This window comes from Balaenoptera acutorostrata, chromosome 10 (assembly GCF_949987535.1).
Source record: "Balaenoptera acutorostrata chromosome 10, mBalAcu1.1, whole genome shotgun sequence".
NCBI classification, from domain to species: domain Eukaryota; kingdom Metazoa; phylum Chordata; class Mammalia; order Artiodactyla; family Balaenopteridae; genus Balaenoptera; species Balaenoptera acutorostrata.
Genome location: NC_080073.1, coordinates 79,913,337 through 79,931,726, shown reverse-complemented (window position 1 = coordinate 79,931,726; position 18,390 = coordinate 79,913,337). Strand labels below are relative to the sequence as shown.

The 18,390-nt window shown below is 36.6% G+C and overlaps 1 protein-coding gene across 1 annotated transcript; it reads left to right on the top strand.

Annotated features, from left to right (window-relative positions):
* The first annotated feature begins 16,555 nt into the window (after positions 1-16,555).
* PGK2 (phosphoglycerate kinase 2) lies at positions 16,556-17,809 on the top strand. Its single transcript, XM_007193858.2, has one exon. It carries the CDS (start codon positions 16,556-16,558, stop codon positions 17,807-17,809), a length of 1,254 nt encoding a protein of 417 aa, XP_007193920.1.
* Positions 17,810-18,390: the final 581 nt, after the last annotated feature.

Sequence of the window (18,390 nt, the reverse complement as noted above, 5' to 3'; positions counted from 1 at the left end):
TGAAAGAAATCAAAGATGACACAAACTGTTGGAGGGATATACCATGTTCTTGGATTGGAAGAATCAATATTGTGAAAATGACCATACTATCCAAAGCAATCTACAGATTCAATGCAATCCCTATCAAGTTACCAGTTGCATTTTTTACAGAACTAGAACAAAAAAATCTTAAAATTTGTATGGAGACACAAAAGACCCCAAATAGCCAAAGCAGTCTTGAGGGAAAAAGACAGAGCTGGAGGAATCAGACTCCCTGACTTCAGACTATACTACAAAGCTACAGTAATCAAGACAATACGGTACTGGCACAAAAACAGAAATATAGCTCAATGGAACAGGATTGAAAGTCCAGAGATTAAACCCACACACCTATGGTCAACTAATCTATGACAAAGGAGTCAAGGATATACAACGGAGAAAAGACAGTCTCTTCAATAAGTGGTGCTGGGAAAACTGGACAGCTACATGTAAAAGAATGAAATTAAAACACTCCTTAACACCATACACAAAAATAAACTCAAAATGGATTAGAGACCTAAATGTAAGACTGGACACTATAAAACTCTTAGAGGAAAACATAGGAAGAACACTCTTTGACATCAATCACAGCAAGATCTTTTTTGACCCACCTCCTAGAGTAATGGAAATAAAAACAAAAATAAACAAATGGGACCTAATGACACTTAAAAGCTTTTGCAAAGCAAAGGAAACTACAATCAAGACGAAAAGACAACCCTCAGAATGGGAGAAAATATTTGCATATGAATCAACGGACAGAGGATTAATCTCCAAAGTATACAAACAGCTCATGCAGCTCAATATTAAAGAACAAAAATGGGCAGAAGACCTAAATAGACATTTCTCCAAAGAAGACATACAGATGGCCAAGAAGCACATGAAAAGTTGCTCAACATCACTAATCATTAGAGAAATGCAAATCAAAACTACAATGAATTATCACCTCACACCAGTTAGAATGGGCATCATCAGAAAATCTACAAACAACAAATGCTGGAGAGGGTGTAGAGAAAAGATCTACCTCTTGCCCTGTTGTGTACTACCTCTTGCCCTGTTGGAGGGAATGTAAATTGATACAGCCACTATGGAGAACAATATGGAGGTTCCTTAAAAAACTAAAAATAGAATTACCATATGACCCAGCAATGCCACTACTGGGCATATACCCAGAGAAAACCATAATTCAAAAAGACACATGCACCACAACGTTCATTGTAGCACTATTTACAATAGCCAGGTCATGGATGCAACCTAAATGTCCGTCAACAGACGAATGGATAAAGAAGATGTGGTACATATATACAATGGAATATTACTCAGCCATAAAAAGGAACGAAATTGGGTCATTTGTTGAGATGTGGATGGATCTAGAGACTGTCATAGAGAGTGAAGTAAGTCAAAAAGAGAAAAACAAATATTGTATATTAACACATATATATGGAACCTATAAAAATTGTACAGATGAACCGGTTTGCAGGGCAGGAATAGAGACACAGATGTAGAGAACAAACATATGGACACCAATGGGGGAAAGTGGCAGGGGGTTGGTGTGGTGGGATGAATTGGGAGATTGGGATTGACATATATACACTAATATGTATAAAATAGATAACTAATAAGAACCTGCTGTATAAAAAATAAATAAAATTAAAAAAAAAAAAAGTCTATCCAAAAACTTCCACTTTGTGTTGGCAATGCACTGCACATAGATATAGTGACGGTCCTTTAAGTGGATGTACACAAATGAGAGGATGAGAGTGTTAGGGAGATAATTTGCCCCACACCTGCTGATAAAGAGGTTGTAACTTTGTATAATAGTTGTTGCTGACATCTGCCTGATAACATATCTGAGCCTCAGTTTCCTCATTTGAAATGGGGATAATAATAGTACTTCCCTTGTAGGGTTGCTGCAAAGAAAAATTAAGGGGACATATATACAGAATTCATAACAGATCCCAGTGTATTGTATTGGCTATTAATGTTTACTCTTCACATGTCAACTGACATATATAAAACTATACTTGTTTCTTATTCAAGTTGTCATTTATTACTTGTGGGTGTAGTATAATATTTAGCATTTCACAATTGTGTTGCATGGGGTATCATTAAATCTTTGGAGCAAACTAGGGGTATGAATAATGGGTCACATTTACAGATGCAGAAACTGAAATACAAAGAGATTAAAAAACATGTCCACAGTAAAACTGCTTATAAATGACAGGAATGGGTTCCTAATCCTATTTGGATTTACGGGAAGCATTTCCTTTAACTCCTTACTACCTTTGAAAAAGAAGTTACATCTGAATGTTTTTACAAAATTTTGATTTTGTGAATTTAATGGCTGATACATTATATTGAAATTTGTCTTTCTCTTCCAAACAGAAAATTAAGAATAATCTCATTATTTAATTTTTTATCTTACATGATTAAATATATTGCTAGACTTGGATTTTCAGAAAACAAACTAGAATCTTGTCATGGAAATTTTAATAAGACGTCGGGCTTGGTTTTTATTCTTCCACTATAGAGTTGGAGTGAAGACACTGCAAAAAATGCCAGGATGTTGTCAAAGCAATGTGAATTGACAGTGGACAGTGCAAAGAGTGGCAAATTACTAGTAGGTATATGTGTCCATGACCAACCTTTGTGCTCAAAAATCCTCAGGAATTGTTAAGTGATCTGACAAGGGCACGTTGTCATCCAGTCTGCATTTGCATTTGTAACCGTACTGACGATGAATGTGACAACACACAGTTTTATCTTTTCCATTTTTAATTTGATTTTCAGATTCCAGATTCTGATTATTAGGAAAAAATAATTAAAGTTCTCCTAATTACAGATTTGTGGAGTAATTCAAAGATGAAGGGATGGACTGCAAGATAGCTCAAAGCTTTCCACTCTATGTAGTTATCTTGGCTACTGACAATATCACCATGGGGATTTCTTTATTTTTTTTTTCTAATTTTACTGGAGTATAGTTGATTTACAAAGTTGTGTTGGTTTCAAGTGTACAGCAAAGTGATTCAGTTATACATATACATATATCCATTCTTTTTCAGATTCTTTTCCCATATATATTATTACAGAATATTGAGTAGAGTCCCCTGTGCTATATGGCAGGTCCTTGTTGGTTATTTATTTTACATATAGTAGTGTGTATATGTTAATTCCAAACTCCTAATTTATCCCTCCTTCCCATGTTTCTCCTTTGGAAACCACAAGTTTTTTTCAAAATCTGTGAGTCTGCTTCTCTTTTGTAAATAAGTTCATTTATATCATTTTTTTAAAATTAGATTCCACATGTGTGATATCATATGATATTTGCCTTTCTCTGTTTGACTTACTTCATGTAGTATGATAATCTCTAGGTCCATCCATGTTGCTACAAATAGCATTATTTCATTCTTTTTTATGGCTGAGTAATAGTCCATTGTATATATGTACCACATCTTTGTTGTGGGGATTTCTTTAGCTTTGGAACACTAATGCGGTTGAGAAATGAGATATATGAAACTTTACCGTGTAGTCCATAAGAGCAATTTTAGGTGCTCAAAATGATCTCATCTATAGCAATATGTTGACCATATAAATGAGGTGTTCACTGCTATAGTTCCCAGAAAAGCCATTAGTATTCCCTACACACACACACAGAAACACTAAAAATATTTGCAAGACTATTTTTTAACATAATCAAAACTACTAACATAATTTCCACATCTTCAGATTAGTAGGTATCTTAGCTCAATGTTATTAAAGATTAATTTTCAGCAGCCAAATTAAATAAAATTAAGATGTTTTAAGTATTCACTAAAACTCTTTTCACAAAAGAATTTCCCCATATTGCATGTTTTATCGTATGTCCTCTGTCAAGTTTTTTTTTTAATTTCCCAAAAGTCCTATATGTATAAGCACATATAGGACTTGCCCACTTCCCCATTTACCTGCCTTAAAAATACATAGCAGGAAAAAGTAACTATTAATGGAGTTTCAAAAGCAACTTTTGGTGCTGGAGCCAAGAAGACTGGGTGGTGGTTTTATAAGCAGCAGGTGGTGAAGCTTTCCTTTGTGGGCAACAGCAAAACATTGAATTATCAACATGACAAACCTCTCTAGGTCACAAAATTGCAAAGTGTACACTGAAAAGTGAAGGGCAAATATTGACTCATTAATTTTCTATGAATTTATCTAAACTTCCTCACTACTCTTATTGCTAAGTAGTAGAACAAACAAAATTTTGCAAAAACAAACAAGTAAATTAACAAAAATAAATTTGAGTTCAATCCAGTAATGTGGTCTAATGAAATACAGTATTTTTGAAAGACCCTTTTTGCAAATACACTCTTCAGATAAAATGCTGTTCTCTTGGATTTCCCCTCCCTCTTGTTCACCTGGAGCACTCTTAGTACATTTGTGTGCCATTCCTAGAGCATCTGGAAACTTCAATGACCCCAGCAACATACTAACAACATACAACATACTAACTAATCTGTGTCACATATTCCAGCAGTTTGATCTCTTTAGGAAGGCGACATTGCAAGACCACTAACTCAAGGCATCCCTCAAAGTATGATAGCTCCCAAGTGTCCTCCCAGAAAAGCCTACAAGTAGTCCCAATTTTCTGGTCACTGCATACTTTCCCGACATTTCTAAAGCTCACTGCTTCACTGAGGATGGGTATAGTCAGGGACAGGGGATGAACAATTAAAGCAGGAAACAATACCTCTGACTTTTAACTTTCTTGCTCTTTCTCATCTTCTCTCCACAATCCCTTGTGACACAATGTGTTCACCTCAGGTTTTTGAATTATTCAAATTTATATTCTCCTGATGTGGGGCAGAAAATGACATGGCCTGGATTACTGAAGACTTATATTGCCTGACATGGAGAAGCAAGTCTATGACCTGAGTTGGCCGCTGCTGATGTTTAATGTATTAAAGGCAAGAGATGGATACACTTTCCTGTGTTTTTCTTAGCTGTATTTATTTCCTTGGTGTGGAGAGTTCAGATTAAGAGTTGGAGTATTTTTGAGGGAAAGGACACAGACACTGTGCAGAGGAAGGCGGGGACAATTGCTGGGTGGACTCCCCAGATTTGATTGCACATACCTTGGGCCACTCTGAACCGGAAGTCATGACCACTTTATTGTGAGAACCTGAGATGCAGGAGGGGGGTGGGGTTGAAGTGGGGGGAGGGGAATGGAACTACACAACTGTAGGCCAGAGAGACGGTGTGGAACTCGAAGCAGTGAATGAGCAATGCAGGTCTTCCCGTCCCAGGGAAAGGCAGACCACCCTGGAATAGCATGCTGGCTCAGGAGCCCACACCACAAGTGGATGGCTAAATGAACAAATGTTCCTATCAAGGTCATGCATGATGAACACCTCCGTGTGGTTGCTTTCAAGGCACAGGTCCTGTTACAACTCATAGGCTTCTCTGGTTTGCTTTCAACCTTCTCCATCAGCTCAGCCTGCAGTTGGCAGAGACTAAAGCGTTGATTGATCTGATTGCAAAGTTTGCATACCAACTCCTCACCAAACATGAGTTCCACAAATTCATTCATGATGGGAGAGAATATTGCCAGCAGAGATACAACTGAATTTACCTCCTCTTATAGGATGTCACTTATAGGATCAACGATGCATCTTAAAAAATGAAAACAAGGAAATATCCTTGAATGATATTTCCAACTTTTGTAGGGTATGATCAGCCCTATTTCCCCTCTTCAGAGAATATTTTTGGAAGTATGAAATTGACATCCAATTTCATGGTCAGATTAATTGAAGGCTGTTACTATGAGTCTACATATTTTCCGAATGAGGAATGGACATCATCAGCTGAGAACATAGTGACTAACTATTATAAACAGGTAACCTGTGTGCTGGAAAATGTACACAATGCTTAAACGACTATAAGCATATGTGACAAAAAGGTGAGAACAACTGAGAGTCATTCTACCGTCTTATTGTAAATTACACTTGCTGAGTTACCTATAACTATAATTACATATAATTTGGGATCCAGTGTAATGAGATTCCCTCAATATATGGCTTAGGGAAGATGCTTAACTTCCTAGTTCCTCTCTTTACACATTTGATTTTACAGGAAGTCAGAAAATCATAAAATATCAATCTCATTTGTGATACTTATAAACAGTGAAAATAATAGCTTCTACCCCTTTTATAGTACAGAGATTCCATAAAACATACCATTTTTACCATTATATGGCATTAATGTTCAGTGGCATAAAGTGAATTCCCATCATTGTACAACCATCAACACCATTCATCTCCAAAACATTTTAATCTTCCTAAACTCAAACTCTGTACCCATGAAACAATAACTCTTCATTTCCCCCTTTCCCTAGCTCCCAGAAACTACACTCTACTTTCTGTATTTAACAGTTTGATTATGCTAAGTTCCTTATACAAGTGGAAACATACAGTGTTGGTCCTTTTGTGACTAGCTTATTTCACATAGCAAATATATTCAAATCTGTGTTCATTCATTTTGTAGCATATGTCAGAATATCATTCCTTTTTAATGCAGAGTTATACTCCATTGTATGTATATACCACCTTTTGTTTATCCATTCACTGCCAATGGCCATTTGGCTTGTATACACCTTTCAACCTTTGCCATTATGCTGCTATGAACACATGTGAGCAAATATTTCTGAGTTTCTGTTTTCAATACTTTTGGGTATATACGCAAAAGTATAATTGCTGGATCATTGGTAATTCTTTTTTTAATTTTTTGAGAAGCCACCGTACTGTTTCCACAGCAGCTGCATGATTTACATTTCCACCCACAGTGCACAAAAAAATTTTCAATTTCAACACATTCTCACCAACATCTGTCATATTTTTTTTATAGTAAGTGTTCTAATGGATATGAGCTGGCATCATATTAAGGTTCTTTTTAATAATGATTTTTATTTTTTATTTTTTTAACATTAATTTCTATTGGAGTATAGTTGCTTTACAATGTTGTATTAGTTTCTGCTGTACAGCAAAGTGAATCAGCTATGTGTATACATATATCCCCTCTTTTTTGGATTTCCTTCCCATTTAGGTCACCACAGAGCATTGAGTAGATTTCCCTGTGCTATACAGTGGGTTCTCATGAGTTACCTATTTTACATCATACAGAGTGAAGTAAGTCAGAAAGAAAAACAAATATCGTATAATATTGCTTATATGCTGAATCTAGAAAAATGATACAGATGAACTTATTTGCAAAGCAGAAATAGAGACACAAATGTAGAGAACAGATGTATGGATACCAGCGGGGGAGGGAGGGTGGGATGAACTGGGAAATTGGGATTGACATATATACATATTAAGGTTTTGATTTGCATCTCCCTAATGATTAGTGATAGTGAATATCTTTTCATGGGCCTATTGGCCAGTTTTATAAATTCTTGAAATAATGTCTCTTCAAGTCCTTGGCCCATGTTTTAATCAGGTTGTTTGGTTTTTGTTGTTGCTGTGTTGTAGTAGTTCTTTATATGCTCTGAATATTAACACTTTATCGGATATACGACTTGCAAATAATGTTTCCCATTCCATGAGCAGCATTTTCACTCTGTTTATTGTGTCCTTTTTGCACAGAAATTTTTGATTTGATGTCATCAAATTTATGTATTTTTCTTGTGTTGCCTGTACTCCAGGTCTCATAGAAGAAATCACTGCCGAATCCAATGTCATGAAACTTTTCCCCTATGTTTTCTTCTAAGAGTTTTACAGTTTTAGCGCTTATATTTAATCTTTGATCCATTTTGAGTTTATTTTTAATATGGTATAAGGTGGGGGTATAGTTTTATTCTTTGGCACATGGCGATTCAGTTTGTCCAGCACCACTTGTTGAAAAGACTGCCTTTCCCCATTGAATGGTTTTAGGACCCTTTTTGAAAATCATTTTACCATATATGTGAAGGTTTATTTCTGGGCTCTCTATGCTTTCCATTGTACTATGTGTCTGTCTTTATGCTAATACTACATTGGTTTTATTTTTTTTAATTTTTATTTTTTGACCCATCCTGGTTCCTCCACTTTTAAATTTTTTATTAACTTTTATTTTTTTATTGAGATATAGTTGATTTACAATATTATATTAGTTTCCGGTGTACAATATAGTGATTCATAATTCTTAAAGGTTTTACTTCATTTATAGTTATTATAAAATATTGGCAATATTCCCTGAGCTGTACAATATATCCTTGCAGTTTATTTTTTACATAGTAGTTTGTACCTCTTACTCCCCTACTCTATCTTGTCCCTCTGCCTTTCCCTCTCCTGACTGGTAAACACTAGTTTGTTCTCTATATCTGTGAGTCTGTTTCTTTTCTGCTATATTCATCAGTTTGTTGTATTTTTTAGATTCCACATATAAGTGATATCATACAGCATTTATCTTTCTCTGTCTGACTTATTTCACTAAGCATAATACACTCCAGGTCCACCCATGTTGCTGCAAATGGTGAAATTTCATTCTCTTTATGGTTGACTATTATTCCATTGTATATATGTACCACATCTTCTTTACCCATTCATCTGTTGATGGATCCTTAGTTTGCTTCCATATCTTGGCTATTGTAAATAATGCTGCTATGAATACTGGGGTGCATGTAACTTTTCAAATTAGTGTTTTTGTTTCCTTCAGATATATACGTAGGAGTGGAATTACTGGATCAGATGGCATTTCTATTTTTATAGGAAACTGCGTACTGTTTTCCACAATGGCTGCACCAATTTACATCCTGACAACTAAAAAATGTCACTTGTCATCTGGTTCTACAAGAATTGTGTCACTAGCCACTACAGTCACTGACTTTCAACACACCCTGAAAGGAGTTCAGGGTGGAGATCAGGAATGAGGCACTCTGTGCTCCAGAAAACTGGCAGAACAAGCTTTCAGATAGTGAGATATTTTCAGGAGAAAATTTTATGAACCCAATTTCTTGCATCTTCTCATACCTAGAAAAGCATCAGAATCATTAACGGAGACATCCGCTCCTTGTGACTAGCAGCAATCTTCCACCGAGATCTGTGCCAAAGTTATATATATACACTGACCTCCCACACCACCCCTTTGGAGCAGTTCCTCAGAGCTACCTGAGAGGCTGTCTCCCGGGCTAAAGTCCTCAACAAGCCCCAAATAAAACTGAACTCATAGCTCTTATGTTGTGCATTCTTTATTCAGCTGACAGTTCCCACCAGCAGTGTACAAGGGGTCCCTTTTCTCCATATCCTCGCCAACATTTGTTATCGTAGTCTTTTTGGTGATAACCATTCTGACAGGTGTGAGGTGATATCTTGTTGTGGTTTTGATTTCTCTGATGATTAGTGATGTTGAGCATCTTTTCCTGTGCCTGTTGGCCATGTGTACATCTTCTTTGTCACAATGTCTTTTCAGGTCTTCTGCCCATTTTTTAATCAGGTTGTTTGGTCTTTTTCTATATTGAGTTGAATGAGCTGTTTGTATATTTTGGATATTAACCTCTAATTGGTCATTTGCAAATATCCATAGGTTGTCTTTTAGTTTTGTTGATTGTTTCCTTCACTGTGCAAAAGTTTTTAAGTCTAGTTAGATCCTGTTTGTTTATTTTTGCTTTTGTTTCCTTTGCTTTAGGTGACAGATCCAAAAAAATATTGTTATGATTTATGCCATAGAGTGTTCTGCCCATGTTTTCTCCTAGGAGTTTTATGGTTTCCAGTCTTACATTTAGCTCTTTAATCAATTTGAGTTTATTTTTGTATATGGTGTGAGAAAAGGTTCTAATTTCATTCTTTTACATGTAGATGTCCAGTTTTCCCAGCACTACTTATTGAAGAGACTATCTTTTCTTCACTGTATATATTCTTACCACTTTTGTCATAGTTTAATTGACTGTAATTATTTTTGGACTCTCTATTCTGTTCCACTGATCTATGTGTCTGTTTCGGTGCCAGTACTATACTGTTTCAATTAATATAGCTTTGTATACATTGTATTTATATATCATAAATATTTAAAATTACCATTTGTCTATAGTCAACTCTGGGTAAATATTTATAAATTAATTCCTGCTTCTCATACGTGTATAGAAATTACAATTAATATATGGAATCACTCCCAATTAAGTAATATTTACCTTGCAATTAATGAGACTGAACTCTGTGTTTGCTTTGTTGTGATGCATGAAACCACATGGTATCTTACAGTGCAAAATTTTTGAAGACATTGAATATAATTATTAACTATAAAACATTATAAAATATTTTTATATATAAACACATTATAAAAATTATATAACATGATTTTTATTATGGAGACTTGTTGACTATAACACAACTGTGATTAAACATCAGCCCTGGGATGATGAAAAATTTCATTTTAGGAACACCTATTGATTGGTTGCCCTAGTCACATTCTCTTATTTCCTACTGAAAGTTGTGAACTCTGCAAAAATAAAAAGTCACACAAGAAAATGAGGCTCCTGTGTATTGTAAGACAATTATGCAGGCTTACGGAGTTGTTCTCCACTTTTGATTAACAAATTCCTTACTTTATCTTACAATAAAAATACTCTTAAAGCAACATTTTTAAAATATTGTAAATGGATCTTTAGAAAAATAAATCTGTTAATGAGTTTGAACCCTCTGGCTTCTACACAGTAATCTAGTTAAAATTTTAATTGTAGGGATCACTTCTGAAATATTATTTTGAAACAAATATTTTTTATAACACAATTTTCTTGTTTAAGAAGTTAACTACAATTTGGTCCCAATGGGGAAAATAAAACACAATTTAACTTCAGCAAGACACCAATCCTCTCCTAGGATTTGTTTAAGATGGAGGGCTTCCCTGGTGGCGCAGTGGTTGAGAGTCTGCCTGCCAATGCGGGGGACGCGGGTTCGAGCCCTGGTCTGGGAGGATCCCGCATGCCGCGGAGCAACTGGGCCCGTGAGCCACAATTGCTGAGCCTGCGCGTCTGGAGCCTGTGCTCCGCAACGGGAGAGGCCGCGATAGTGAGAGGCCTGCGCAGAGCGATGAAGAGTGGCCCCCGCTTGCCACAACTAGAGAAGGCCCTCACACAGAAACGAAGACCCAACACAGCCATAAGTAAATAAATAAAAATTTTTAAATAAATAAATAAATTTATTAAAAAAAAAATATACATTTGGGGTTGACCTAGCCGTGGGGTAACGTGAGTAAAAGTGGTGAAAGTGGCAGGGAGGCCTCCCCTGTTCAGACTTTTCACCCATAACAACAGCTACTAAGCATCATGCTCGCCCCTAAAAAATGTACACTTCTTGCTATACAGTGTCAACCTCTTCTGCTAATATTATAATGAGAAATCAAGTTTTTCAATATATTGGCTGATAAAGCATGGCAACTTGGGAGTGAATGTTAGTGTTTCAGTATATTTCATCTAGGAGGCGATGTCATCAATTGTATGATACATAATTACTGTATAAGCCACTAAAAAGGAAAAAGGAAAAAAATAAATACTATGAAACGTCCTCAATGCCAGGAGTATCCTGATTTCAAAGAAGTTAAATTCTGAATAAAGCAAAGAGTATCTGAAATATGCCTGATATTATAACAAGTGTGCAAAATATTACTGGAAACCCTTGTCAAAGCCATTCAATTAAGACATGTGATACGTATAAGGGTAAGAAGGAAAGAGAAACTGATTTAATTATTTGGAGATTAAATAATCACTTAAGTCAATCATTTGTTGCTTCTTTTGAGTTTTCCGCTTAAACTAAGAAGCTTCAGTACAGAAGTCCAATATAAGGGACTTCCCTGGTGGTGCAGTGGATAAGACTCCGCGCTGCCAATGCAGGGGGCCCAGGTTCAATCCCTGGTCAGGGAACTAGATTCCAAATGCATGCCGCAACTAAGGAGCCCACGTGCTGCAACTAAGGAGCCCAAGAGGCACAACTAAGGAGCCTGCCTGCCGCAACTAAGACCCGGTGCAACCAAATAAATAAATCATAAAAATTTTAAAAAGAAGTCCAATATAAGATCAACCTACCAACATAAACAGTGTTTCTCTATATTGGCAATAACTACGGAATAATATAAAAATCAAGTTACCATTTACAACAACATTAAAAACTCTAGAAATTGTGATCATTACTTATTTAGACAGTAAGTGTCACTAAGATTTTAAATCATATTTCGTTCCCCAAACTCATTGCTTTATTCTGGATTTAAATTTAAATATTCTGGTAGAATAAACCTACCCAGAGTTGTTTTACTTTTTTCACAAAAAGACAGCCTCAGTGAAATTAACATTCTGATTTTTTTAGAACCTAAAATACCTTTATTTAACTCTCCTATTTAAATTATATGTTAGCTAGATACAAAGATTTTGGTAAAAAGTTGTCTTTTGCTTATTTTGATAAGTGGACTCTCAATCTGAAACTTTTTCCTCGCGTGTGATCTGCTTTTCCATTCTGGAAAGTTCAAAAAAAATGTTGTCTTTCTCTGTCTGACTTAATTCCCTTAGCATAATGCCCTCATTTCATCCATGTTGTAGCAAACGGCAGAATCTCCTTCTTTTTTGCATATGAATAATATTCCATTGTACATATGTACCACCTCTTCTTTATCCACTCTGTATTTGGAAGTTGCTAGGAGAGTAGATCTTAAAAGGTCTCATCACAAGTGTACAACACTTGTAACTATGTGTGGTGATGAGTGTTAACTAGACATTGTGGTGATCGCTTTGCAATATACACGTATATTGAATCATTATGTTGTCCCCATGAAACTAACATAATGTTATATGCCAATTATGTCTTAATATAAACAAATAAATAAAACTATGAAAAAAATTTTTTTATATAAACGTTCCTAAAACTCATTGTATTATTTCCAGAGTGTGTGTTTTTGTTTCAAGTCTTGGCTCATTCGTGTATTATGTTATGGACTCTTTTAACCTGAGATCTTATGTCTTTATTCACTTATAGGATATCATTTTTTTCAAATGTTTTATCACCTTCATATTTTTCTCTCGCTTTGTGACATCTCTGTGATGGAGAAACTATAGTTAGTTTCCGCACACCTTGGGTTTGTCTTTACTCTCTTCCTCTTGGTCCTTTTCTAATGCATTATGTAAATGTTCCTCCACAAATTAGCTGATCATTAATTCATCCTTTAGTTACTTTTATATCTATTTTACTATGCAACGTATCCCTTTGAGTTATACATTCCAACTTCTTTTATGTCCAGTGTGTTCGAGTGGTTATGCTTCCAACTGCTTCATCATCTCTGCTATTTCCATTATCTTTATTTCTCTAGGATTATTTTCCCATTTATTTTAATTTTGTGTTGAATTCCCATGAATTTGCCTTCTTTAGTATATTGTGCTATATGTTGCCTTTCTCCTATAATGTGGGAGCACTCAGATATATTGAAATTTTTCCCCTGTAAATATTTTTTTGCCTTGGTTACTAATGTTGGCAAGGTGAGCCAAACTCAGGCACTAATTTTGTGTGTGTGTGTGTGTGTGTTGTGTTTGTTTGTGTGTGTTGAAATTGGAAGGAAATATCAAACAAGAAAGCCTCTTACGCTGAAGTGGATGGTTCCCTTTTCCTTATTCCTATTTCCACCATGGGTGTCATTTGTCCTCCAGGAAATATTACAGTTCATCCACTGCAGTAACTTCTATCCCCAGATCATCAGTTGAGAGGAAAGCCTTCCAGACCTAAGCATAACTGTTCTTGGGTTCCCACTTCAGACTAACCCTAGCATGATCCTCACATTACTCTACAACTGGCACAGTAAGAGAGATAATTAGAACCAGTCCCAAGGCACTGGTTTATTGTTTCTTGTGTGGGTTTCCTTTTCCCTCTTTTTTCTTTTGTTTTTTCTTTTCGTTTTTTTGTTTCTTTCTCACTTGACACTCTATTTTGCTGAGTTGTGAGGCCAGAACTTACGCGTCAAAGTTCACAAGTTGTACCCCTTTAGTGCTGCTCCAATTAAGTCCCTCCTGGCCACACTGGCCAACTTGATCTCAACAGGACACAAGGGAGAGAGAAAGAGTGCAACAAAAATCCCTGACAGCAGTCCAACTGCTCTCCTTGGGCTTTGGACTTCCACTGAAGGCTACTGCTTTCTGCCCCCCTCCCCACCCCAGGAAGTGCAAAAGCTCAATAATCTTAATCTTACAGAAATTACGGATGTCTGGCCATATGTTGAATATATATATATATTCTTCAACAATACTTTTCTTATGCTAAGTTCTCAAAATCAGTCATCCTTGTCCCCTGCAATAGGTCTCTCTAATAACTCTCCCAATTTCCCTAGTTCATGCTGGAGACACAAAGATACATTCTTATTATTGATCTTTCCTTTGCCTAGAGCTTACACAGACTACAATTCTCCTTCCCACCTGCACCCCTTCTCTATGGCAGTGTATCTTCAACATATTATAATGAATAAAGCCTCAAGAATTATTATCAGTACAAGGCAAACGTTTTGACAATATCAAAGCTAATCAACTGGATACAATTGTTTAAAATTAGTAAGTATTTTTTGTATTATGCAGACCACTATCAGAGATATTACAACTATGATAAAGTAATTGCCTTAAGAAATAAAATGATTTGTTTTATGAAAATTCAGTGGATGGTTGCTCAAGAGATGTCATATATTTTTATTTTCTATTGAAATTTTTGAGCTCTGTAGTTAGAAAAATTCATCTAATAAACTGAGTCTTCTGTGTTAGATGGACAAATAAGCCTAGAATTATTTTTTCATTTTGATGAAATAATTCATTATTTTATTGTAGAATAACAAAATATACTTAAAGCTATATGCTTAAAAGTTACTGAAATATCCTTATAAATATGACTCCAAAGTTATTAATAAGTTAAAAATAACATGTTACTGTGAATTTAAACTCTTTAACTTCAAATGTCTTTTATGAAATTTTTAATTAATGTGTTCCCGTTCGCAACACCTTTTTAAAACATAACTTTCAGAACACATTTCCTTGTTACTCAGGGTGACAGCATCTGCAGTTTGGACTCCTTAGGGAAAACCAATCAAAACCTAACTTTAACAATACATCCATCCTCTCCTAGCATTAGTTTGAACTGGCAATGATTTGTCTTATTTTATAATATAATATTTATAATGTCTTATTAATCTCACTGTAGTGAAATTAAAATTCCCATCTTAGCTCTCACATCAAGGGTTTGTCCTATTAAGTGTTTACCTCAGTTAATAATCAGTAACAAAGATCTATAAGAATCCATTGTGTCCTAAAGAAATTACCTATTTGTGATTTGGACAACTTAAGCCATTTATTTTGGGCCATATTTGTGTGTGCTCTTTGTATGTTCTATTTAAAAAAATAAGATTATAAAAACAAAATATGAAATAGTAAATGTTACCTAATAGTCATGTAACAGAACTATGTTAAAAGGATTGATGAACAGATGGAGGGACAAATAGGATAATATGCAAGAAAACAGCGATATACACTAAAATGTGTTCATTGGCTAACCTGTACATAAAGTTACTGCACGAGTTAATTTCTAACTAATTCTGCACTGTGTAAAAAGTTACACAGTTTTCATTCCTAAGCCAATCAGCCATATATAATTTCTCCAAAAATAAAAACTCTCACTCATTTTCAGTTCAAGTAGATGTTTTCATCCTCATGAAACCATGCCTCTTTTCAGATAAATTTTAAAGTTATGCAGGTAGTGAAACAGAGAAAGAGGAGAGAATAAGGTAAGCAGCCTCATCATAATTTCGTAGCCTGAAAGAAATGTCACCATTACCTTGAGTGTTTTACTCATACTCTCTTTGCTATGATGTTATGGGATTCTCCTGAAGAAGCCACCAAGCATTCTCTCACAGTAGACTGAGAATGGAAGAAGCAAGGTAATTAAAATATGCTATTCCCACCCCACCCTAGAATGTATCTAAAGCCAAAGGCTAACACCACGCTATGCTCTTAACAGAAATATTTGTCAGGACAAAGAAAAAAAACAGAAGCATATTATGTTGCCTTGAATAAACAAGGTTTCATAGACCCATTATTTCAAATCTTTCCTTTAACGTGGCATTGCACAAGTTTTTACACCTCAATATAATCAGGATTTGACATGGGTGAGGGGGTATGTGTTTTGTATTAAAAGAATAAAAGCAATCGTTAAAAGCGATCTGGAAAAGAACCAGCAGTAGGCTTAGACCTCAGGGCCGTTCTAATTCCAGGGTTTCTTGACCTCCCCAACTGTCACCCCAAGCCGCTAGTTACCACCACTCCGGGTTCCGCTTCAGCCCTGGCAGTTAAAATCTGCACCCTGCAACACACTCCAAATTCAGATTGACAGGACCATTGACCAATCGCAGAGCCAGGTCTCCTTTCCCCAGTCCAATCACGGCTGCCATGTGGGAGACAGCGCAGGGAAGCAAGGGGCGGGCCAAAGCGAAGGGCGTTAGAAAACACCACCCGCCCACCATCTCAGCAGCAATAAAGGGGTTCTCATCAACACTGGGATCTGTGTTAGCCTGTCTTGGTACTGTCAAGATGTCTCTTTCTAAGAAGTTAACTTTGGACACACTGGATGTGAAAGGGAAACGAGTCATCATGAGAGCAGACTTCAATGTCCCCATGAAGAAGAACCAGATTACAAACAACCAAAGAATCAAGGCCTCCCTCCCAAGCATCAAATACTGCCTGGATAACGGAGCCAGGTCGGTGGTTCTCATGAGTCATTTAGGTAGACCTGATGGTGTTCCGATGCCTGATAAATACTCCTTAGAGCCTGTTGCTGCTGAACTCAAATCCTTGCTGGGCAAGGACGTTCTGTTCCTAAAGGACTGTGTGGGCCCAGAAGTGGAGACAGCTTGTGCTAGCCCAGCTACCGGTACAGTCATCTTGCTGGAGAACCTGCGCTTTCATGTGGAAGAAGAAGGGAAGGGCCAAGATCCTTCTGGAAATAAGCTTAAAGCTGAGCCAGATAAAATAGAAACCTTCCGAGCATCCCTCTCCAAGCTAGGTGATGTGTATGTCAATGATGCTTTTGGCACAGCTCACCGGGCCCACAGTTCCATGGTGGGAGTGAATCTGCCCCAGAAGGCATCTGGATTCCTGATGAAAAAGGAGCTGGATTACTTTGCCAAAGCCTTGGAAAACCCAGAGAGACCCTTTCTGGCTATACTTGGTGGAGCCAAAGTGACAGACAAGATCCAACTCATCAAAAATATGCTGGACAAGGTCAATGAGATGATTATTGGTGGTGGAATGGCTTATACCTTCCTTAAGGTACTCAACAACATGGAGATTGGTGCTTCCCTGTTCGATGAAGAGGGAGCGAAGATTGTCAAAGAGATTATGGCCAAAGCTGAAAAGAATGGTGTGAACATTACCTTTCCTGTTGACTTTGTCACTGCTGACATGTTTGAAGAGAACGCTAAGGTTGGCCAAGCCACTATAGAATCAGGGATACCTGCTGGCTGGATGGCTTTGGACTGTGGTCCTGAGACAAACAAGAAGTATGCACAAGTGGTGGCCCGGGCCAAGCTAATTGTGTGGAACGGACCTTTAGGGGTATTTGAATGGGATGCTTTTGCTAAGGGGACCAAAGCCCTCATGGACGAAATTGTGAAAGCCACTTCCAAGGGCTGCATCACCATTATAGGAGGTGGAGATACTGCTACTTGCTGTGCCAAATGGAACACTGAAGATAAAGTCAGTCACGTGAGCACTGGAGGAGGTGCCAGTCTAGAGCTTCTGGAAGGTAAAGTCCTTCCTGGAGTGGATGCCCTCAGCAACCTGTAGTTGCCAAAGTGTCCCTTCCTACTGTTTTCTGTCCACAGCCTTTAAGCCAACTTAGTGCTTTTACATCTCAACTTGACTTTTGCTAAAATTGACCCCTAAATCAAGACTAAGGCAGTCACCAAGGGATGGGCCATCAGGACCTCTTAACATCAGCACAGCAACACAACTCATTTTAGTTCTGTCGTGCATTTGCCTACTCTCTTCAAGATCTCATTTGAACTTCACTGTTGTGATTCATAGAAAGTGAGTTGCCTATTAAAGTGAGTTGAATAAGCTGAATCTCTCTCTCTTTTAATTTTAGACCAGCTTTATTGTTTCACTGCTTGAAACATGGAAACAAGACAAAACAAAAGTTGCTGAGGAAGGGTGGGGTAGAAGCTGACAAATTATTAAACAATGAAAGTGCCCAAATAAATTGAGAAAAATAATTAAATTTAAGAACTTGTGGGTACCATTAAAGCTCTGCTAAGAGGAAATTTTTACTAAATAAGAAAGAAGAGAAATAAAAGATACATATTAAACCTGAGAAGTTAAAAAGGGAAAGAAATTAAACCCAAGGAAGGAATTATATCTGTGGGTGT

Coding starts and splice junctions, on each gene's coding strand:
- PGK2 (XM_007193858.2), top strand. CDS start 16,556: ATGTCTCTTTCTAAGAAGTTAACTTTGGACACACTGGATGTGAAAGGG.